This window comes from Rhincodon typus, chromosome 3 (assembly GCF_021869965.1).
Source record: "Rhincodon typus isolate 14 chromosome 3, sRhiTyp1.1, whole genome shotgun sequence".
NCBI classification, from domain to species: Eukaryota; Metazoa; Chordata; class Chondrichthyes; order Orectolobiformes; family Rhincodontidae; genus Rhincodon; species Rhincodon typus.
The window spans coordinates 104,723,714-104,747,564 of record NC_063334.1 but is presented as its reverse complement, the minus strand read 5'-3'; the positions used below and the strand labels follow the sequence as shown (position 1 = coordinate 104,747,564).

At 44.0% G+C, this 23,851-nt stretch overlaps 1 protein-coding gene across 1 annotated transcript in view; it reads right to left on the bottom strand.

The window, feature by feature from the left end:
• Positions 1 to 16,939, bottom strand: part of LOC125481960 (ufm1-specific protease 2-like) — a 45,139-nt gene extending 28,200 nt beyond the window's left edge. Inside the window, exons 1-3 of the mRNA XM_048593920.1 lie at positions 16,841 to 16,939; positions 13,088 to 13,166; positions 4,145 to 4,328 (exon numbers count right to left, since the gene is read on the bottom strand). Coding sequence (XP_048449877.1) covers positions 4,145 to 4,328; positions 13,088 to 13,166; positions 16,841 to 16,939 — 362 coding nt within the window. The remainder of the gene's footprint in view (positions 1 to 4,144; positions 4,329 to 13,087; positions 13,167 to 16,840) is intronic.
• Positions 16,940 to 23,851: the final 6,912 nt, after the last annotated feature.

Below are 23,851 nucleotides of genomic sequence, written 5' to 3'. Positions count from 1 at the left end.
GTCCATTGACTTGCATGCTGTTTGGTTTCAAGTGTTCATCTAAATAATTCTTAAATGTTGTGCTTTCAAGCAGTGAGTTTCAAATACCCATCACCCTTTAGGTGAAAAAAATTCTCATTGAATCTCTACTAAATTTCCTGTCCCTTACCTATCTATGCCCATTGGTAATTGACTCCACTACTAAGGGGCACAATGATCAGCACCATCTTTAACTCTTCAAATAATGTCGCAGTTCATGTTCAAGTGCAACAAGATCGGGCCAATATCCACATTCCTCATAATTTTGATGGTGTCAATCAGGTCCCCACTCAGCTTTTGCTGCCCCATGAAAAACAACCCCACTTTATGTGAAGAAGGGTAATTGGACTCAAAACATTAACTCTGCTTTCTCTCCGCAGATACTGCCAGACCTGCTGAGTTTCTCCAGCAAGTTTTTGTCCCAATCTATCTAGTCTATCTTCAGAGCTGAAATGCTCCAGCCTGGGCAACATCCTGGTGAATGCCCTTTACACCCTCTCCAGTGCAATCCTATCCTTTCAATAGTGTGATATGCATCTAGTTAACGCCGCAAAAAAATAGCCAGGCTGTTCCACAAAAGTTACAACAGTAGCATCTACCCAACAATGTGGAAAATTGCCCAGTTATGACCCGTAACCAAAAAGCAGGGCAAATCCAACCTGGCCAACTGGATTCATTCCGTGAGATATCAAGCAATGGTTGGAGGTGCTGGATACTGAAAAGGTAATGCACCCTGACAATATACCAGCAATAGTACTGAAAACCTTCAAAACTTGCCGCTCCACCAGCCAAGTTCATCCAGTACAGTTACAACACTAGCATTTACCCAACAATGTGAAAAATTGCCTAGGCATGTCCTGTTCTTGAGAAAGCAACCAACATAATCAAAGACCCCTCCCACCCTGGTTATACTCTCTTCTGCCCTCTTCCATCAGGCAGACAATATAAAAGTTTGAATACACGTACAAACAAATTCAAGAAAAGCTTCTTCCCTGCTGTTATTAGACTTTTGGATGGACCTCTCAAGTGTTAATTCAAAGCTCTCTCCCTCTCTCTCTGCACCTTCTCTGTGGATATAACACTGTATTCTGCACTCTGTTCTGCTATCCTGATTTACTTTGCATGGTATGATCTGCCTGTACAGCATGCAAAATAATACTTTTTCATTTAATCATGGTACATGTGACAACAACAAATCAAACTCAAATTCAAACTCAAATCCAACCTGGTCAATTACCACCCCATCAATCTACTCTTGATCATCAGTAATATGATGGAATATGTCATTAAAAGTGATATCAAACAGCACCTGCTCCGTGCTAACAAGGTGTAGAGTAGATGAAAACAGCAGGCCAAGCAGCATCAGAGGAGCAGGAAGGCTGACGTTTCGGGCCTAGACCCTTCTTCAGAAAAAAAAAACCTGAAATGTCAGCCTTCCTGCTCCTCTGATGCTGCTTGGCCTGCTGTGTTCATTCAGCTCTACACCTTGTTATCTCAGATTCTCCAGCATCTGCAGTTCCTACTATCCCTGCTCAGTGATGCCCAGTTTGGGTTCCACCAGGGCCACTGAGCTCCTGACCTCATTAAAGCCTTCATTCAAACATGGACAAAAAAGCTGAGTTCCCAAGGTGAGGTAAGAGCGGCTGCATTTGACATCAAAGCCACATTTGACTGAGTGTGGCATTAAGGAGCCCTGGAAAAACTGGAATCAATGGGAATCGGGGGCAAACTTTCTGCTGGTCGGAGTCATAAATGGCACTTAGGAAGATGGATGTGGTTGTTGGAGGTCAGACATCTCAGCTCCAAGGCATCTCTGCAGGAGTTCCTCAGGGAAGTGTCCTAGGCCCAACCATCTTCAGCTGCTTCATCAATGACCTTCCCTCCATCATAAGGTCAGAAGTGGGGATGTTTGCTGATGATTACACAATGATCAGCACCATCTTTGACTCTTCAAATAATGTAGCAGTTCATGTTCAACTGCAACGAGATCTGGCCAATATCCAAGCTTGGGCTGACAAGTGGAAAGTAATATCCACAGCACACAAATGCCAGGCAATGACCATCTCCGATAAGAGATAATTTAACAACTACCCTTTGACATTCAATAGTGTAGCCATCACTGAATACTCCACTGTTAACATCCTGGTTGTTATCATTGACCAGACCTCAACTGGTCTCACCCTATAACTACAGTGGCTGCAACAGCAGGTCAGACGCTGGGAGTATTGTGGTGACTAGCTTACCTCCTGTCTCCCCAAAGCCTGTCATCCATCTACAAGGTACAAGTTAGGTGTGTGATGGAATACTGCCCACATGCCTGGATGGGTACAGCTCCAACAACAGTTAAGAAGCTTGATGCCATTCAGGACAGAGCCCATTTGATTGGAACTACATCCACAAGCATCCACTCCCCCCACCACTGATGCTGAGTAGCAGCAGTGTGTACTGCCAGATGTGCTGCCAGAAATTTACTAAAGATCCGCATACAGCACCTTCCAAACCCACAACCACCTCCTTCTAGAAGGACAAGGGCAGCAGATACAAAACTTCAGCACCATGTAAGGTAGGTGCACTCTCTCACTGCTGCCTTTTCCTTAATTGTAGTGGAGGGCAGGTTATGCTAATGTTGGTGCATCTGAAAATATAATTCACACATTAACACAACTAATATAGTATTTATTTTTCAAGACAAAAAGTGACAAATTGCAAGCCAATATGTTATTTATGTCATTTACACTAGGTGGGGGCTGCCTGCTATGAGAACAATGTATATACAAAAACACTCAAACAATGTCCGAACTCAGCTCAGTCATCCTGGAAGAGGCTGACAATAAGATTTCCTCCTGCCACTCGGGCTGTCTGAAACATTGCTCAGTCTTACTCTTCTGGATGATCCTCTTGGTTAATAACCTGACTCTCAGCCTCATCTTCATCCTCAGAAAGTGTTCCTGTTCCCCACTTCATCAATGTCCATCCCCTTTCTTGGATCAAACTGTGAAGAGCGCAGCGTTCAACAATGATGTGGGACAACATGTGTGGGATACACTGGAGAGGTTCAGGCATTGAAACTTCATCTTCAGAAGACCTATTGTCTGCTCGAATATGGCCCTGGTGGCAATGTGAGCAGCATTGGACCATAGCTCCGTGTCCATCTATATATTGTCTAAAGATATCGTGAGCTGGGTTTCAAAGGGGTACGCTTCGTCACCCACCAGCCATGTCCTTACATGCTGAGGATCTTGGAAGGAAACAGGGGCATCTGAATGCTAAAATACCATATAGGTCATGGAATCTACCAAAATATCTTGGAGATCTCCAAAACGTGGCTTCCAAGCTCGCAAATTTGTTTTACATGAAGGGGGTGGAATCCCATCCTGTTCCCAAATCCTGTTGATTAATAATAGGGCACTGTCAAAGCAGTGTGGCTATCTAGCTGCTCTCAGCACAAATTCACCTGCCATGAATGTGCAAGTCTTAGCTGTCCCTCAACTCCAAATTACACGGCTGTGTTGGGACAAAACTAAACATGATGATGTTCTGAGGCTGATGCTTTGCTGATGCCAAATTGTGTGAATGAAGGATTGAGGGAGTACGTGACCATTGACAATGGAAGCACCTCATACATCAAAAGCTACAAAAAGAAGCTAGATGGCTAGCACAACAGTTCCAAAAGCTGCAAAGGGCGCGGACAAGACAACTAGTCAGGTTGTTGAGTGTTTGTGCTGTCATGTTTCTTGATTGTGGAGGAGAAAATTGGATGTGTAATGTTAATATGGCAGATTGGAATAGTAATGAGCTGCAAATGCATGGAAATAAGCTGCTTGCCACACAATGGAAAGGTTCACAACTCACTCCCCAGGAGGGATTTTCTTGACGAAGAGAATTTGAATTTTTAGACTCTTGCCCAATTAAGTCATTTTGCTTGCCATCTTTTTCTCCACCGCTGAGAGGAGAAAATTCTACCTTACCTTTCACAATCCAAATTTAAAAGGACAAAATCAAAACTTGATAGACAAAATGTTCAAGGGAAGCGCCACAATGAAAGTTTAACACATGTATCAAGGGCACCAAAGACATACACCAATCTAATACTGAAGTATATAATAGATTCCATTCTGCTACTTACATAACATATTTTAAGATGGCTTTGCATTGAGTATGCTCTCGCAGTCTTGAAGAATGAGTGCTAGTATGTATTTTGGGCCATATATACAGTGAGCTACCGAAACCGCTCAGACCAAAAGCCCGTGAATTTACTTTAGAAATCAACTTGTTAATAGCTTCTGTAAAACCTGCTTTAATTCCTTCATCTGCATGCAATGAAGAGAAAGGACACATTATATGTACAATCAATGCCAACACTAGAGCTAACAGCCTAAATCTTCCATTACATTTCTATCTATAATAAAAAATCATCCTTTTATAATTAAAGTCAAATTTAATTTTTTGAGAAATATATACATACGCCAAACTATGCTGTTGTAGCAAAACTTATCAAGCAAGCATCACACAAATGATCTTAACTGTATTCAAATATTCATTCTATAGATATCAATGTATGAAAAAATTTCAAAGTTTAGAGTTAAAAGATATCCCAGGAGGTGTGCATTCACACTGAGGTCTCAGGGAAGATCAGGGGCGAATGTTTCAATGCACCAATGTTCTTTATCTTCAAGAAGAGATATTTCTGCAGATGTCCCGTACACAATAACAAAGAAAACAAGAGTTGGACTGGACCTTTGAGCCTGCTTCACCATTCAATAAGATCAGGCTGACCATGGGCTTTCAATCCACTTTCCTGCTTACTCCCCGTATCTCTTCAATCCCTGAGAAACTGATAATTTATCTATCCAGGTCTTAATTCAACAATGGAGAGTCCACAATCCTCTGGGGCACAGAATTCCAAACATTCGTTTACCCTTTAAGAGATGTAATTTGTTGCTATCTCGTTCTATATGAACTATCTTACCCAAAGACTGGGGAACCAAGCGGAGGCTCGGGGACCGCTTTGCAGAACACCTATGCTCGGTTCGCAATAAACAACTGCACCTCCCAGTCGCGAACCATTTCAACTCCCCCTCCCATTCCTCAGACGACATGTCCATCCTGGGCCTCCTGCAGTGCCACAACGATGCCACCCGAAGGTTGCAGGAACAGCAACTCATATTCCGCTTGGGAACCCTGCAGCCCAATGGTATCAATGTGGATTTCACAAGTTTCAAAATCTCCCCTCCCCCTACCGCATCCCAAAACCAGTCCAGCTCGTCCCTGCCTCCCTAACCTGTTCTTCCTCCCACCTATCCCCTCCTCCCACCTCAAGCCACACCTCCATCTCCTACCGACCAACCTCATCCCGCCCCCTTGACCTGTCCGTCCTCCCTGGACTGACCTATCCCCTTCCTAACTCCCCACCTACACTCACCTTTACTGGCTCCATCCCCGCCTCTTCGACCTGTTTGTTTCCTCTCCACCTATCCTCTCCTGTATCCATTTTCTATCCGCCTCCCACTCTCTCCCTATTTATTTCAGAACCCCCTTCCCCTCCCCCTTTTCTGATGAAGGGTCTAGGCCCAAAACGTCAGCCTCTCTGCTCCTATGATGCTGCTTGGCCTGCTGTGTTCATCCAGCCCTGCACCTTGTTGTCTCGGATTCTCCAGCATCTGCAGTTCCTACTATCTCTGATTCAACTGTATCTTAGTGTTTTAGTTTCCTGACCAGCAGAAATAATCTTTCAATATCTACCCTACTAAGCAGCTTCAGAATTTTGAATGTTTCAATGACATTACCTCTCATTCTACTAAACTCCAGAGAATATAAAACAAAGAACTGCAGATGCTGGAGATCTGAAACAGAAAGAGAAATTGCTGGAGAAACTCAGCAGGTCTGGCAGCGTCTGTGGGAAGAAAGTAGAGTTAATATTTTGAATCTTGAAACTCTGCTTGCTTCTTACAGACGCTGTCAGACCTGTTCGGTTTCTGCAGTAATTTCTATTTTTGTTCTGAGAATATGATCCATTTTACTCAGCCTCTCATCATAGGATCATCCATTGGACTAATTTAGTGAATATTTACTGAAGTATCTCCAATGCAGGTATATATTTTCTACACTGCCCTTCACATCAGGTCTCACCAAAAACCTTGTTCAATTAGAACAAGACATCTTTATTTTCTGCACAGTAAGTCCAAAAAAAAAGCAGCACAGAGGGATCTGGATGTTTTTGTGAATGAAACTCAAAAGGTTGCAGCAAATAATTAAGAAATGAAATAGAATTTTTGGCCTTTATTACTAGTGGTTCGGAGTTTACAAAAAGAGAAATCTTGTAATAATTGTATATGGTGTTGGTGCGACTGTGCCTGGAGTACTGTGTACAGCTTTGATTCCCAAATTTGTAAAAGGATATACTGGCATTGGAGGTTGTTCAAAACAGAGTCACTAGGCTGATACTAAGATAAAGAGGCTGATCTATCAAGAATGGCTAAGCAGGTTAGGCCTTTACTCATTAGAGTTGAGAAGAATGAAGGATGATTTTATTAAAACATACAAAATTCTGAGGGGGTTTGACAAAGTAGATGTTGACAAGATATTTCTGCTTGTGGGAGAGACTCAAACTAGAGCACATAGTTACAGAATAAGGGGACACTCATTTAAAAATGAGAGGAGAAGAAACTTCTTCGTCCAGAGGGTAGTGAATGCCTGGAATTCTCTACCCCAAGACTTGTGAAGACTAGATCACTGCAAGTATTTAAAGAATCATAAAGTCATACAGCACGGAAACAGACCCTTCGGTCCAATTTGTCCATGCTGACTAAGTTTCCCAAACTAAACCAGTCCCACTTGCTTGCATATGGCCCATATCCCTCCAAATCTTTCATATTCATGTACTTATTAAAATGTCTTTTAAATGTTGTTACTGTATCTGCATCTATCATTTCCTCTGGTGGTTCATTCCCAGCTGTACCTATGTACCCTGTACCTAAGATAGCGCTGAGAGGCGACATTACAAACTTTTCACTGCACTCATTCAAGTGCACGTGTCAATAAAGGCTATTCTATTCTGTTCTATGTGAAAAGGTTGCTCCTAAGGTACCTTTCAAATCTTTCTCTTCTCACCTTAAAAATATACCCCCTAGTTTTGAACTACCCCACCCTAGGGATAAGACCTTTGCTATTCACATTATCTATGGCCCTAATGATTTTATAAACCCCTATAAGGTCACCTCCAACCTCCTCCGGACCGTTAAAAAAAGTCCCATCTATTTTTATTACTCAAACCGTTCGCTCCCAGCAACATCCTGGTAAATCTTTCCTGAACCCTCTCCAGTTTGATAATATTCTTCCTAGAGCAGGGCGACCAAATTATGCATAGTACTCCAAAAGTGGCCTTACCAACGTCCTGCACAACCTCAACATGACGTTTCAACTTCTAAGCTCAAAGATCTGAGCAATGAAAGCAAGCGTGTTAAATACCTTCTTAACCACCCTGTCTACCTGTGATGCAACCTTCAAAGAACTACGCATTTGAAACTTGAGGTCTCTCTGTTCGTCAACACTACCCAGGGCCCTACCATTAACTGTATAAGTCCTATCCTTATTTGTTGTACCAAAATGCATCACCTCATATTTATCCAAGTTAAATGCTATCTGGCACTCCTCAGCCCATTGGCCCAATTGTTCAAGTTCCCTTTGTAATCTTAGATAACCTTCTTCACTGTCGACTATATCACCAATTTTGGTGTCATCCACAAATTTATTAACCATGCCTCCTAAATTCTCATCCAAATCATTTACATAAATTACAAATAAAAGAGGAAGCATCAATCCCTGTGGAATACAGCTGGTCACAGGCCTCCAGTCCAAAAAAACAACCCTTCACCACCATCCTCTGATTCTTCCATTAAGCCAATTTTGCATTGAATTAGCAAGGTCTCCCTGAATCCCGGGTGATCTAACTTTAGTCATCAGTCTACCATGTGGAACTTTGTCAAAGGCTTTACTAAAGTCCATATAGACAACATCTACCACTCTGCCCATTATCAATCTTTTTGGTTACGTCCTCAAAAACTCAGTCAAGCTTTTGAGACATGATTTTCCATGCACAAAGCTGACAATCCCTAATCAGTCCGTGCTTCTCCAAATGCAAGTAAATCCTGTCTCTCAGAATTCCCTCCAACAACTTTACCCACCACTGATGTCACAGGTCTATAGCTCCCAGACTCCTCCTTATAGCCTTTCTTCAATAAAGGGACAACACTAGCCATCTTTCAGTCCTCCAGCACCTCATCTGTGGCTGTAGATGATACAAATATCCCTGTTTGGGGCCCTGCAATCTCTCCCTAACTTCTCACAATGTCGTCAGATACATTTGATCAGGTCCCAGAGATTTATCCACCTTTATGTTTTTTAAGACCTTTAGCACTTCCTCTTCTGTAATGTGGACTGTTTTCAAGACATCAACATTTATTTTCCCGAGCTCTCTAGCCTCCATTTCTTTCTCCACAGTAAAAACTGACATTTTAGGGTCTGTCCCATCTCTTCTGGTTCCACACATAGATGACCTCAGAGGAGGTTGTTAGATTTGTGAAATATCAGGGAGTTGAAGGCTATGCTGAGCTGGCTCCAAAGAGGAGTTGAGGCCTGGAGCAGATCAGCCATGATCTTGTTGAATAATGGTACAGGCTTGAGGGGCTGAATGGCCTACTCCTGCTCCTATTTCTTATGTCCTTATGTACTCCAATCACCTTACAAAGAGCACATGCTGCGCGCCTTCCAAATTGCTTGGTTTACTTTCATATTAACTTTCCGTGTTGATCACACAAACACACTTAAGTCTCTTAGAACATTGACATACGCAAGTTTCACATCTTTTAAAAATATTCAGTCTTTCTATTCTTTTAACCACAGTGAATAACTTTGTACTTACCTTTACTATGATCCAGCTGCCATCTTGTTGCCCACACACACTCAACCTGCAATATATTTTTGTGTCTTCCCCACAGCTTACCTTTTCAACGAGCTTTGTGATCTCAAAAAAGTCAGATACATTACTCTGAATTTCTTCATCTAAGTCAATTCTAAAAAAAAATTGTTCAGGCTATGTGGGTCAGCACATATTTTTCATCTATACTTGCCCTTGATCTTAGTGGCTTGCTTTAGAAGGAACTTAAAAGTCAACCACATTGCTATGGGTCTGAGATCACATTTAGGGCATGTCAGGTAAGGAGAACAGATTCCCTTCCCTAAAAGGACATCTGTGAACCATGTGAATTCTTATGACAACTGGCAATCATTCGACCAGCTTTCACTTGTAATTTTTAAAATATATATGTATATATATTGGAATCTCCTTGTGGGAATCTATTGGTACATTGTCTGGCTTTGAAACTCTATTTGCTACCTAGCAATGCTGATCTGGTTGGATTTTCACCTGGGGGGGTGGAGCCAGGTACAGGCTGGGGTCATCTTTTGCCAGAGGCAGGCTGATTCTGGGACTGCCCAGTGAAAAGGCCTACCTCCTCTTGTAGCAATATTGGCCCACTTCTAGAGACCAGTGTCAGTCATGCCCCACCCTCATGATTCGCACCCTGCTTCCCCCATCTCAAACACCCTTATCCTTAATCCTTGTAATACCACAAACTTACTCACTCAGTATCCACTATAGTTAGAAGTTATAGAAATAAAGTTCAAAAATAGCATTTGAAAGTCTTTGAAACATTTGTTAAATCTGTCACAGCAAGCAAACATTGCTTGAATAGTCATTAAAAGACCACTATACTCCAAAATATCAATCAGTCACACATGACAAAATACATTTTTTTATATCTGATTGTACATTATAAGCCAGCAAAAAACTGTGTAAATTGTAATATTCTGGGAAATTGGTGCTTGTTATTGGTGCTTATGTCTGTTATTTCCTCATAAAAAGAGCTGGTCTTGTGAGGTTTTCCATAGAACTGTCACTCAGAACAGTTGAAGGGTTACTGAACAGTCAGTTATCAGAGACGGACAGAAACAGGAACAGGAGAAAGGGCTCTGTGCAGGAAAAATGCTGCTGTTAGCTGTGCTGTTGAGAAAGCAGATGAAGATCACTGGTGCTGTGTAGTTGTGACTCAAGAAGAAACTCCAGAAGCTATTTGGTAACTTCATGCAATGAGGGCTTAGTCTGGAAATTGGTTCAGAGATAGGGACATTACCACTACAACAGCAGAGTCCTCATGTCCATTGCTACTGCAGCGAGTTTCATGTCCTTCAGGTGACCTGTCATGGTGAGGCAGGTCTATTCATTATCATATTTTGAATAAAACTCCTATAATGCAAATTGGAGCCTGGTATCAATTTAACTGTTGAAGGCTTGGCTTCCCAGAGCTCAGTAGCAAAGCGGAGGTGGGAGCTTTAAGAGTTTTTTTTAAATAGAATTTCTTGTGGATCAGGATGAACAGTTTGACTTTTGCCTGCTAGCCTCTCCAGAGAGTTTTCAGCACCCCCTTGATTATTAAACCCTCTGCCTACTTCTTGTTGATGGTACATTTGTGTCTTTGTTAGTGTTTGCCTTGCCAGTTGGTTTCCCCCAGGTTCCCCCGTGTGGCCCCTGTAAATGTTAGGGACATTATTTCTATCTGTTTGGTAAGTAATGCACCATTAACTAACCACTAACTAAGCACTGTTTCTACCATTGTGTCCTTGTGTAAATGGGTTTGATGATCATTGCTCCTGTTCAATTTCTAAACTGTTCTGATTTTGCTGGAAGAATATTCCTGATTTTTCTGGGCTTTCTAAAGTAGATCTTGAATAGTCAGGAGTCTTTTATAATGATGCACTGGCCTGCATATTGGCGCAAATCAGGCAAAAATGATGAAATGAGAAGTCAGAGATAGTAAGAACTGCAGATGCTGGAGTCAGCGATAACACAGTGTGGGGCTGGAGGCACACAGCAGGTCAGGCAGCAGAGGAAAGTTGACGTTTCGGGTTGGGACCCTTCTTCAACTTTCCTGCTCCTCTGATGCTTCCTGGTCTGCTGTGTTCCTCCAGCTCCACACTGCGTTATCTATGAAATGAGAAGTGACCAGTTTATGTGAGAATATATAAGGATGAGGATTGGTCATGAAATGGAGCAAATTGAAGTACCTGCCTCAGGCTGGTGGACTAAGCAATTTCAATGAGCTGTTTTCTTTGGGACATTAATGTATGTGCTGTCTTCCTGCTTATTGTAATTAATATCTAAAATAAAAGAGACTTAACCATTGATACTAGAGTTGAAATCCAATGATAATTTCAGATCAAGGGGATGTCTTACAGATCTCATGTGCACTGCTCCACCCTCAATAGCAGAGCCATCAATAGCCAAGGTGAAAAGTGTTAAAAGAGCTCTGAAGAAGGGTCCTAACCTATATTGTGATCTAGTCTCTCTAGAGCAAACTGCTGATTGATACGATATGTGTTTTCAGCATTTTCTGTTGAAGAGTTCATTGTGTTGTTTGCAGCAAACCTAGGTGAGTTGAAATACTTTAGCAATGAGCTTAATGGATCAAATGGGTATTTCTTGTCTTTGTCTCTTTCTTATGCTTTTGTGAACTAGGAGGTTGATGAATTCCCAAGCTGACCTGACCTTTCTCCAATGGCACTGATCCAGAGCTTTGTCAATAAAACATTCAGGACAATAGGGCAATTAGGTGCAACTAAAACTATTTGAGGGGTCTTGTGACTCAGTGATAGTCAGAAAAGGTCTGGGTTCATCAACAAAAACAGAATTTGCTGGAGAAACTCAGCAGGCCTGGCAGCATCTGTGGAGAGAAAACAGATTAACGTTTCGCATCCAGCGACCCTTCTTCAGAATTGATTGCAGCCAGGCAAAGCTTGATATATATGATGAAGGTGGGATGGAGGGAGGGGTGAGGGGTAAACAATGGATGGAGATGGAGCCCAGAGAGAGAGAGAAAAGTGGGTTGTGCAGGGTTAGGGTCTATGAGTTTGGAGGCAGTGGAGGGTGGGGAGATCAACACATAAAATGAGATTAGTGACCCTTGTGAATACAATAGCCTGGTGTTCAATGGTCGGGTCATGGTCTGGGGGAGATAGGAGGATGTATCTGAGAGCTAGCGCTCAGCATCGGCAATGTAGAGGTCAGTACGCTAAATAACCATAGCACCACCTTTGTCGGCAAGCTCGATTACAAAGTCAGGATTGGATCAGAGAGCATAGAGTGCAGTCAGTTCAGAGGGAGATAGGTTGGAATGGGTAAGGGGGCGCAGAAACGTGATGAACAATGTCACATTGGCAGTTCTTGATAAACAAGTCGAGTGCAGGTAAAAGGCCAGAGGAAGGGGTCCAGGTGGAGGGAGTGTTGGAGGCGGGTGAAGGGATCTGTGGGATGGGGAGAGGATTCTTATCCGAAGATATGGGCACGGAAGCGAAGATGATGGAAGTAGAGTTCAATATCATGTCATGCCTGAAATTCATTAAGGTGGGAACACAGAGGGATAAAACTGAGACCTTTGCTGAGGACAGAACATTTAGCATCAAAGAAAGGGAGGTCAGGAGGGATGGTAAATACACAACAGGAGGTTGGGTTAGGAGAGGGAATGGGGGAAGGGGAGGAGAGGGAATGGGGGAAGGGGAGGAGAGGAAAGTTCCATGGGGGTGCGTGTTCAAGTTTCATCTGCTCTATTTGTGTCATAATTTGTCCATTCAGGTTAATTAAAAATGAAAGGAAACTATTTGCAAATAATAGTAGTAGAATTTTCATATGATTATCATTGAACAATGAGATTGCTGATATGTCTCTCAGTTAGAAAGGACACATGTTACAAATGACATTTCACAAAGGGCAACTATTTTTTAACACACAATATGTGAGCTAAATGCATTGAAACATAGCTAACCTAAAGACATAGGATTTCCCCAGAACATCAAAAAGGCTAAGGTAAAATAGTAAACTTCTCTTACAGCGCTTTAACACACAAGACATTATTACTTAAGCAGTAATATTGATTCTAATTATTAATTGATAGATAAAATGTTGGTAATGTTGGTCAACATAAATATCAAAAATGTATCCCAGAAATAATTTACTCACCATCTGTTTTGTTAATGACTCCTTCCAACTGAATTCCCCCTTTTATTCGAAACAACAAATCCTCAGCGTCAAGTGGCAACTGAAACAAATTGATTGAAATAAAGTAATCTATCTTTCTAAGTAATCTATTATAACTGCTGTGCATCTTGCTCTGTTTTCTCCCCATTCATTCTTGAGATGTGACATCTATTGTCTATCCCTTTTTTTTATTCTTTGGTGGGAACTGAGTATCAATCATAGAACCAACATTTTTACCCATTCCTAATTTCCTCGTGAAGGTGATGGTGAATGGCTTTCTTGAACAGTTGCTGTTCATCTGGTGCAGGTACACCCACAGGACTACCAAGAAGGATGTTCTGTGATGTTGATGCCACAACACTGAAGTATTGATGATGTTATTCCAAATCAGGATGGTGTGTGGCTTGGAGGGGAACTGGCATTTGCTGGTGTTGTCCCATAAACCCACTGCCCCGATCCTTCTAGGTGGTACAGGTCACAGAATTGGAATGTGCTTTTGACCGAGTGTTGGTGGATCACTGCAATGCATCTCATATTTAGAATGCATCTCATATTTACAAACCTGGCTGCCCTGGTTGACCCATTGTCTCCACCTGCTCCTGCCCCACCGAATTTATCTCCACTTATCTCGACTCCATTTTCTCCCTCTTGGTCCAGGAACTCCCCACCTACATCCGTGACACCACCCACGCCCTCCACCTCCTCCAAAACTTCCGATTCCCTGGTCCCCAACACCTCATCTTTACCATGGACGTCCAGTCCCTATACACTTGCATTCCCCATGCAGATGGCCTAAAGGCCCTCCGCTTCTTCCTGTCCCATAGGCCCAACAAGTCCCCCTCCACTGACACCCTCATCCGCTTAGCTGAACTCGTCCTCACCCTTAACAACTTCTCCTTCAATTCCTCCCACTTCCTACAGACAAAGGGGGTGGCCATGGGTACCCGCATAGGCCCAAGCTGTGCCTGCCTCTTTGTAGGATACGTGGAACTTCTTCTGAAGCTACACTGGCCCTATCCCCCACCTCTTCCTCCGTTATATTGATGACTGTATCGGCGCCGCCTCGTGCTCCCACGAGGAGCTCAAACAGTTCATCCACTTCACTAACACCTTCCACCCCAACCTTAAGTTCACCTGGACCATCTCTGACACCTCTCTCTCCTTCCTGAGCCTCTCTGTTTCCATCTCTGGCAACCACCTGGAAACCGATATCCATTTCAAGCCTACCGACTCCGACAGCTACCTAGAATAAACCTCCTCTCACCCACCTTCCTGCAAAAATGCCATCCCCTATTCCCAATTCCTTCACCTCTGCCGCATCTGCTCCCAAGATGAGGCATTCCACTCCCGGACATCTCAGATGTCCTCGTTTTTCAAAGACCACAACTTCCCCTCCACAGTGGTCGAAAACGCCCTCAACCATGTCTCTCGCATTTCCCGCAACTTATCCCTCACACCCCCTCCCCGCAATAACAACCAAAACAGAATCCCCCCCCCCCCGCCCTCACGTACCACCCCACCAACCTCCGGATCCAATGCATCATCCTCCGGCACTTCCGCCATCTGCAATCTGACCCAACTACCAAAGGTATTTTTCCCTCCCCACCCTTATCTGCTTTCCGGAGGGACCACTCTCTCCGTGACTCCCTTGTCCACTCCACACTCCCCACCAGCCCCACCACCCCCGGCACTTTCCCTGCAACCGCAGTAGTGCTACACCTGCCCCTACACCTCCCCCCTCACCCCTATCCCAGGCCCCAAGAAGCGGAGGGGCTTTAGGCCATCTGCATGGGGAATGCAAGTGTATAGGGACTGGACATCCATGGTAAAGATGAGGTGTTCACCTGCATATCTGCTAATGTGATATACTGCATCCGCTGTTCCCGATGTGGCCTCCTCTATGTCGGGGAAACCAAGCGGAGGCTTGGGGACCGCTTTGTGGAACACCTACGCTCAGTTCGTGACAAACAACTGCACCTCCCAGTCGCGAACCATTTCAACTCCCCCTCCCACTCCTTAGATGACATGTCCATCCTGGGCCTCCTGCAGTGCCACAGCGATGCCACCCAAAGGTTGCAGGAACAGCATCTCATATTTCACTTGGGAAGCCTGCAGCCCAATGGTATCAATGTGGACTTCACAACCTTCAAAATCTCCCCTCCCCCTACCGCATCCCAAAACCAGCCCAGCTCGTCCCCGCCTCCCTAACCTGTCCTTCCTCCCACCTATCCTCTCCTCCCACCTCAAGTCCCACCCCCATCTCCTACCTACCAGCCTCATCCTGCCCCCTTGACCTGTCCGTCCTCCCTGGACTGACCTACCCCCTCCCTAACTCCCCACCTACACTCACCTTTACTGGCTCCACCCCCGCTTCTTTGACCTGTCTGTCTCCTCTCCACCTCTCTGCTCCTATATTCTTCCATCCGCCTCCCCCTTTCTCCCTATTTATTTCAGAATCCCCTTCCCCTCCCCCATTTCTGAAGAAGGGTCTAGACCCGAAACATCAGCTTTCCTGCTCCTGTGATGCTGCTTGGCCTGCAGCATTCATCCAGCTCTACACCTTGTTATCTCATATTTAGAATTCACTGCTTCCATTGTGCGTTGAAGGAGGGAATGTTTAACTTGGTGCATGGATACTGGTTGAGCAGTTTTCTTGGTCTTGGATAGTGTTGATCTTCTTGAGTGTTGCTCAATTCACATTCACACAAGCAAGTGGCGAGTATTGCATCACACTCCTGACTTGTAGCTTGTAGATGGTAGATAGGCTCTGGGGAGTTAGGAGGTGAGTTATTTACTACAGAAATCCCAGCCTCTGAACTTGAAGCCACAGTATGGCTGATCTAGATCAGTTTCTGTTTTTCAATGATAACCCTTAGGATATTGATAACGAACATTTAAGAATGATAATTCCGTTGACAGCGGAGGAAGATAGAAGATGTATCATTGTCTGACACTTTTGTGGTGCAGATGTTATTTCCACTTTCCAGCCCATGTCTGAATGTTGTCCAGGTCTTTCAGCATGTGGATATAAACTGCTTCAGTTTCTGAGCAGTTGTGAATGATGCTGAGCAATATGCAATCTTCAGGGAACATTCTCACTTAACTTCTTAATGCCACATTTGTCAAATGCTGCCTTAATATCAAGGGCAGTCATCTCAGCTCACCTATGGAATTCCGCTCCCTTGTACAAGTTTGGACCAAGGCTGTAATGAGATCTGAAGCCAAGTGGAACAAAAGCAGAAGTTGCTGGTAAAGCTCAGCAGGTCTGGCAGCATCTGTGAAGAAACTATCAGAGTTAACGTTTCGAGTCCGGAAATATTAACTTTGATTTTTTTCTTCACTGACACTGCCAGACCTGCTGAGCTTTTCCAGCAACTTCTGTTTTTATTCCTGATTTACAGCATCCGCAGTTCTTTTGGATTTCATTCAGAAGCCAAGTGGCCCTGGTGAAACCAGAACTGAATATTGGTAGCAGGTTATTGCTGTGTAACTGCCACTTGATAGCACTGTCAATGACATCTTCCAACATTTTCATCACTTCCCTGATGATTGAGATTGGGGGGGAAGTGGTGGCATGATGGGACAGTAACTGGCTGGTTTGCATTTGTCCTGCTTTTTGAAGACAGGACCTGCTTGGGCAATGTTCCACATTATTTGGTTGATGCCAGAATTGCATCTGTACTAGACCATCATGGCATGGGTAACACTTAGTTTTGGAACACAGGTCTTCAATACCAGTGCTGGAAGGTTGACAGTGTCCAAATTCTTTGCAGCTTCCAATACCTTTAGCAGTTTCTTGATATCATGGGAGTGAACTGAACTGAAGACTGGCATCCAAGATGCCAGTGACCTCTGAGAATGCCAAGATAGATCATCCACTCGGAACCTCTAGTTAAAATTGAATGCAAGTAGTCTTTTGTCTTTTGCTCAGATATGCTCGGTTCCTGGTCAGTGAGGTTCAGCAACCCTACATTAAAAGACTGCATGCACAGTTCTTTGAGATGGGCTACACCCCATAATGAAAGTCTTGCTGAGAACTCTTGCTGCAATATCAACATTTTCTGCTTTATGCAAGGCCCTAGATCAGTTCAAAGCCAATGTGAATAACAACTGGTGGTCAAACAGTTCCTGCCATAGAAGTCTATGTAAAGAGGACCTTTTCAAAATTTGTGACTTGATTTGGCCCATGGGCAGAGGAGGTACTAAAAAGAAACATTGGAACTACATCTGATGAAAACGCAGTGTCCCTTTTAAAATTTTTTCCTCTCACCTTAAAATTATGGCTGTTAGTTTTAATGCCCCACTGCAAGGAGATGCCCTTGTTATTCACCTTATCTATGCTGTGCATGATTTTATAAAACTCTATAAAGTCACCACTCAACCTCCTACGCTCAGTGAAGAAAATCCCAGCCTATCCAGCTTTTCCTTATATCTCAAACCCTCCAGTCCAGGCAATAATCTGGTAAATCTAAAGCAAAAATAGAAGTTGCTGGAAAAGCTCAGCAGGTCTGGCAGCATCTGCAGTGAGAAATCAGAGTTAACGTTTTGGGTCCAGTTACCCTTCCTCAGAACTGATAGTAACTAGGAAAATGTTGGTTTACATGCAGAAGACAGGGTGAGAGGAGGGGGTAAGACTAAATGATAGGTAGAGGTAGAGCCCCAGCAGAGAGAAGAACAGTTGGACAGACAAAGGATTGGATATCAATCTAGTTAGTAGAGTGAACAGCTGTTAAAGGAGACTGTTAGTGACTATCAATAGGTAGTGTATAATGTCAGACTATATGATAACAAGACTTGGTGTGTGGGGTTGGGAGTTAGGACATGAGAGAGTTCAGGCCCTAAAATTTATAGAACTTGATATTGAGTCTGGAGGGCTGTAGAGTTTCCAAGTGGAAAATGAGATGTCGTTCTTCCAGCTTTCACTGTGTTTCGCTGGAACACTGCAGCAAACCTGAGGCAGGGAACAGGGTGGTATGTTAAAGTGGCAGGGAACTAGAAGTTCAGGGTCTTTTTTGTGAGCAGAAGGTAGATGTTCTGTGAAGCGGTCACCCAGTATACACTTTGTTTTTCCAATTTAAAGGAAACCACATTGTGAGCAGCGAATGCAGTCAACTGGATTGTGTGAACTGCAGGTAAAGTGCTACTTCACCTGGAAGGTATGTTTAGGCCCTTGGACACTGGGGATGGAGGCGGTAAATGGGGAGGTATTACACCTTCTGTGGTTGCAGGAGAAGGTGTCATGGGGCTGTGGGGAGGGGGGAGTGGTGTTGGGAGTCGACAAAGAGTCGACCAGGGTGTCTCGGATGGAATGGTCCCTGTGGAAGGTGGACAAGGGAGGGGAGGCGAATATGTGTCTGGTGGTGGCATCTTGCTGGAGGTGGCAGAAATGGGAGCTGATGCTCTTCTGGGTGTAGACGCGGGTGGGATGATAGGTAAGGACAAGGGGAACCCTATCACTGTTGTGGGATGGAAGAGAGGGGGTGGGGACAGAAGTGCAGAAGATGGTCAGACCTGGTTGTGGGCCCTGCCAACAACAGTGCTGGGGAATCCTTGGTTGAGAAAGTTGAACATTTTGGAGGCTCCATTGTCAAAGTTGGCCTCATCAGAACATATGCGATGGAGATGGAGGAACTGGGAGAATGGGATGGAGTTTTTACAGGAAGCAGCGTGCGAGAATATGTAGTCCAGGTAGCTGTGGGAGTCAGTGGGTTTAAAGTGGATATTAGTGGCCAGTCTATCCCCAGAAATGGCAACAAAGATGCCGAAGAAGAGAAGGGAGGAGTCAGACATAGACCAGGTGAAAGTGAAACAGGGTGGAAACTGGAAACGAAATTGATGAAGATTTCCAATTCCTGATGGGAAGGAAGCAGCACCAGTGATATCATCAATATACCAGAGGAAGAATTGTGGGTGGGGGCTGGAATAAGACTGGAACAAGGAATGTTCCATGTACGCCATGAAGAGACAGTCATAACTGGGGCCCATGCGGGTACCCATGGCAACCCCTCTGACCTGAAGAAAATGAGACAAGTTAAAACAGAAGTTGTTCAGGGTGAGGATGAGTTTGGCCAAACGGAGGAGGGTGGTGGGGTGGGGACGGTTCAGGCCCTTTTGTTCCAGCAAGAAGTGGAGAGCCCTGAGACCATCCTGGTGGGGAATGGACGTGTAAAGGGATTGCACATTCATGGTAAGGAGGAGGCGGCTGGACCCTGCAAACTGGAGATACCGAAACTGATGCAAAGCATCAGAGGAATCACGGATGTAAGTGGGCGGGCACTGGAGCAGGGGAGAAAAGACCGAGTCAGGGTAGGAAGAGATGAGTTCTGTGTGGCAGGAGCAGGCAGAAACAATGGGTCTGCTTGTGGATTTTGGGAAGGAGGTAGAGGTGAGGTGTGCAGGGCTGGGGGCTCTATCAGCTTGGAGGCAGTGGCAGGGGGCAGATCACCAGACGAAATGAGATCAGTGACCGTAGTTGATACAGTGGCCTGATGTCCCATGGTGGGGTCATGGTCTGGGGAAGATAGGAGGAGGTATCTGAAAGCTGGCCACTCTGCCTCTGCAATGTAGTGGTCATTACACCAGACTACAACAGCATCACCCTTATCGGGAGGCTTAATAACAAAGTCAGGGTTGGATCTAAGCACACGATGTGCAGTCAGTTCGGAGGGAGACAGGTTGGATTGGGTGAGGCAGGCAGAAAAATTGAGGTGACCAAGATCATGTCAACAGTCCTCAATGAGCAGCATCCGTAGTTCTTTTGGGTTTTAATCTGGCAAATCTTTTCTTCACCCTCTCCAATTTAATGATATTCTTCCTATACCAGGGTGACAAGAACTGTACACAATACTCCAAAAGTGGCCTCAGCAACGTGCTGTACTACTGCAATATGACATCCCAACTCCTATACTCAAAGGTCTGAGCAATGGAAGCAAACATGCCAAATGCCTTCTCTACCACTCTGTATATCTGTGACACAACTTGCAATGAACTATGTACCTGAGCCCCTAGTTCTCTATTTTCTACACGGTGGGTGCTATGTATGTAGAATGAACTGCCAGAGGAAGTGGTAGATGCAGGTACAGTTACAATTTAAAAGATATTTGGACATGAATAGGAAGGGTTTAGAGGGATATGGGCCAAATGCCAATATATGGGAATAGTTTAGTTTGGGAAATTTGTTCGGCATGGATGAGTTGGACCAAAAGGTCTGTTTTCAGGCTGTATGACTCTAAGACTTGAAGCATTAACTATTTTTCTCTGCAAAAATGTTACCTGGCTTGCTGAGTGTTTCTATCATTTCCTGTTTTATTTCAGATTTACAGCAGCTCCAGGAGTTTGCTTTTGTGACAGAGTAAGCTTTCTCTGTTATAATTCATTGACATCATCATTTAATTAAAGTTTGCTAAAAGAAAATGCATCCTGAATTGTAATGAATGTGAAATTCACTTCTGGGAGCAAGAGTAGTGTAGCCTAGCAATGAGTAAAGGACCCCAAAACCACAACATCTATTTCAGAATTGGTGTCAGATTTTCTGTTTGGCACGAGTGATTATGGGCTTGTAAACCCAAACCTGTCCATGCCCTTACTCTGCCACATCAGCCATCAAGTGGGTTATGTGAAAGGAATGACTTGAGGATTTGACTTCACAATGCTAAATGGGTGAGTTGTATTTTTTCCCAAATGGATAAGAAAACAGTAAGAGCGTCTTCCTTGGTTATATTACCATTGTTGTCATTAATCATTTTTGTATCATCTCGAGGGTTAACATATGAGACTATATTATATAAACTAGGTTTTTATTCCATTGTGTATAGAAAATTAAGCAGTGCACTGATTAATGTGTTTAACATGATTAGAGGACTTTTCTTCTCTCTGCATCTAATAGAACATAGAACATAGAACATTACAGCGCAGTACAGGCCCTTCAGCCCTCGATGTTGCGCCGACCTGTGAAACCAATCTGAAGCCCATTGAACCTAAACTATTCCATTATCATCCATATGTTTATCCAATGACCATTTAAATGCCCTTAAAGTGGGCGAGTCTACTATTTTTGCAGGCAGGGCATTCCACGCCCTTACTACTCTCTGAGTAAAGAACCTACCTCTGACATCTGTCCTATATCTATCACCCCTCAATTTAAAGCTATGTCCCCTCGTGCTAGCCATCACCATCCGAGGAAAAAGGCTCCCACTGTCCACCCTATCTAATCCTCTGATCATCTTGTATGTCTCTATCAAGTCACCTCTTAACCTTCTTCTCTCTAATGAAAACAGCCTCAAAACCCTCAGCCTTTCCTCATAAGACCTTCCCTCCATACCAGGCAACATCCTGGTAAATCTCCTCTGCACCCTTTCCAATGCTTCCACATCCTTCCTATAATGCGGTGACCAGAACAGTACGCAATACTCCAAGTGCGGCCGCACCAGAGTTTTGTACAGCTGCAACATGACCTCATGGCTCCGAAACTCAATCCCTCTACCAATAAAACCTAACATACTGTACGCCTTCTTAACAACGCTATCAACCTGGGTGGCAACTTTCAGGGATCTATGCACATGGACACCGAGATCTTTCTGCTCATCCACACTACCAAGAATCTTACCATTAGCCCAGTACTCTGTATTCCTGTTACTCCTTCCAAAGTGAATCACCTCACACTTTTCCGCATTAAACTCCATTTGCCACCTCTCAGCCCAGCTCTGCAGCTTATCTATGTCCCTCTGTAACCTACAACATCCTACCGCACTATCCACAACTCCACCGACTTTAGTGTCATCCGCAAATTTACTAACCCATCCTTCTACGCCCTCATCCAGGTCATTTATAAAAATGACAAACAGCAGTGGCCCCAAAACAGATCCTTGAGGTACACCACTAGTAACTGAACTCCAGGATGAACATTTCCCATCAACCACCACCCTCTGTCTTCTTAAGCTAGCCAATTTCTGATCCAAACCGCTAAATCACCCTCAATCCCATGCCTCCATATTTTCTGCAATAGCCTACCATGGGGAACCTTATCAAACGCTTTACTGAAATCCAAATACACCACATCAACCGCTTTACCCTCATCCACCTGTTTGGTCACCTTCTCGAAGAACTCAATAAGGTTTGTGAGGCACGACCTACCCTTCACAAAACTGTGTTGACTATCCCTAATCAAATTATTCCTTTCTAGATGATTATAAATCCTATCTCTTATAATCCTTTCCAACACTTTACCCACAACCGAAGTAAGGCTCACTGGTCTATAATTACCAGGGTTGTCTCTACTCCCCTTCGTGAACAAGGGGACAACATTTGCTAGTCTCCAGTCTTCTGGCACTATTCCTGAAGACAATGACGACATAAAGATCAAAGCCAAAGGCTCTGCAATCTCCTCTCTAGCTTCCCAGAGAATCCTAGGATAAATCCCATCTGGCCCAGGGGACTTATCTATTTTCACACCTTCCAGAATTGCTAACACCTCCTCCTTATGAACCTCAATCCCGTCTAGTCTAATAGACTGTATCTCAGTATTCTCCTCGACTACATTGTCTTTTTCCTGTGTGAATACTGACGAAAAATATTCATTTAGCACCTCTCCTATCTCTTCGGACTCCACGCACAACTTCCCACTACTGTCCTTGACCGGCCCCAATCTTACTCTAGTCATTCTTTTATTCCTGACATACCTATAGAAAGCTTTAGGGTTTTCCTTGATCCTACCTGCTAAAGACTTCTCATGTCCCCTCCTGGCTCTTCTTAGCTCTCTCTTTAGGTCCTTCCTGGCTAACTTGTAACTCTCAAGCGCCCTCACTGAGCCTTCACGCCTCATCTCTACATAAGCCTCCTTCTTCCTCTTGACAAGAGATTCAACTTCTTTAGTAAACCACGGTTCCCTCGCTCGACCACTTCCTCCCTGCCTGACAAGTACATACTTCTCAAGGACACGCAGTAGCTGTTCCTTGAACAAGCTCCACATTTCAATTGTGCCCAGCCCCTGCAGTTTCCTCCTCCATCCTATGCATCCTAAATCTTGCCTCATCGCCTCATAATTGCCTTTCCCCCAGCTATAACTCTTGCCCTGCGGTATATACCTATCCCTTTCCATCGCTAAAGTAAACGTAACCGAATTGTGGTCACTATCACCAAAGTGCTCTCCTACCTCCAAATCTAACACCTGGCCTGGTTCATTACCCAGTACCAAATCCAATGTGGCCTTGCCTCTTGTTGGCCTATCTACATAATACCACATGAGGCAGATAAAGCACATGTACCTACTTCCTTAGGAGAACAAGCTTGAAAGACTGAATGATTTGCTCCTGTTCATATTCCTATGATTACATGACTCCAACTGTACTTAGCTGCATACATGTGATTAAACAATGTCTAGATGTTCAAGTCAGCAACATCGCATCAACTGTTGTTATATTTTCTCTGTCTCAGTGACACTACCATTTTCAGCCATATTTGGCCTGTCCCTTTATAGGCAGATTTGAGCAACCCCTGTACAGATCAAGGCCTTAAATATTTTCTGAGGACACTCCTGCACTGTATTTGTGAATTTACCACTCCAAGGAAAATTAACAAATAATTACGCACTTTTGAAACTTCTATACTGCAAAATTTGACTCCAGTTTTGACAGTTTTCATTGCCCATTTTTGTACCATCTCCAAGGGTAAATTATGAAGGCTCATTAATTAGTCTAGGCTATGCAAAGTCAGGGTTCTCCTGCTGGGCCTTTCTGATCTGTACACTAG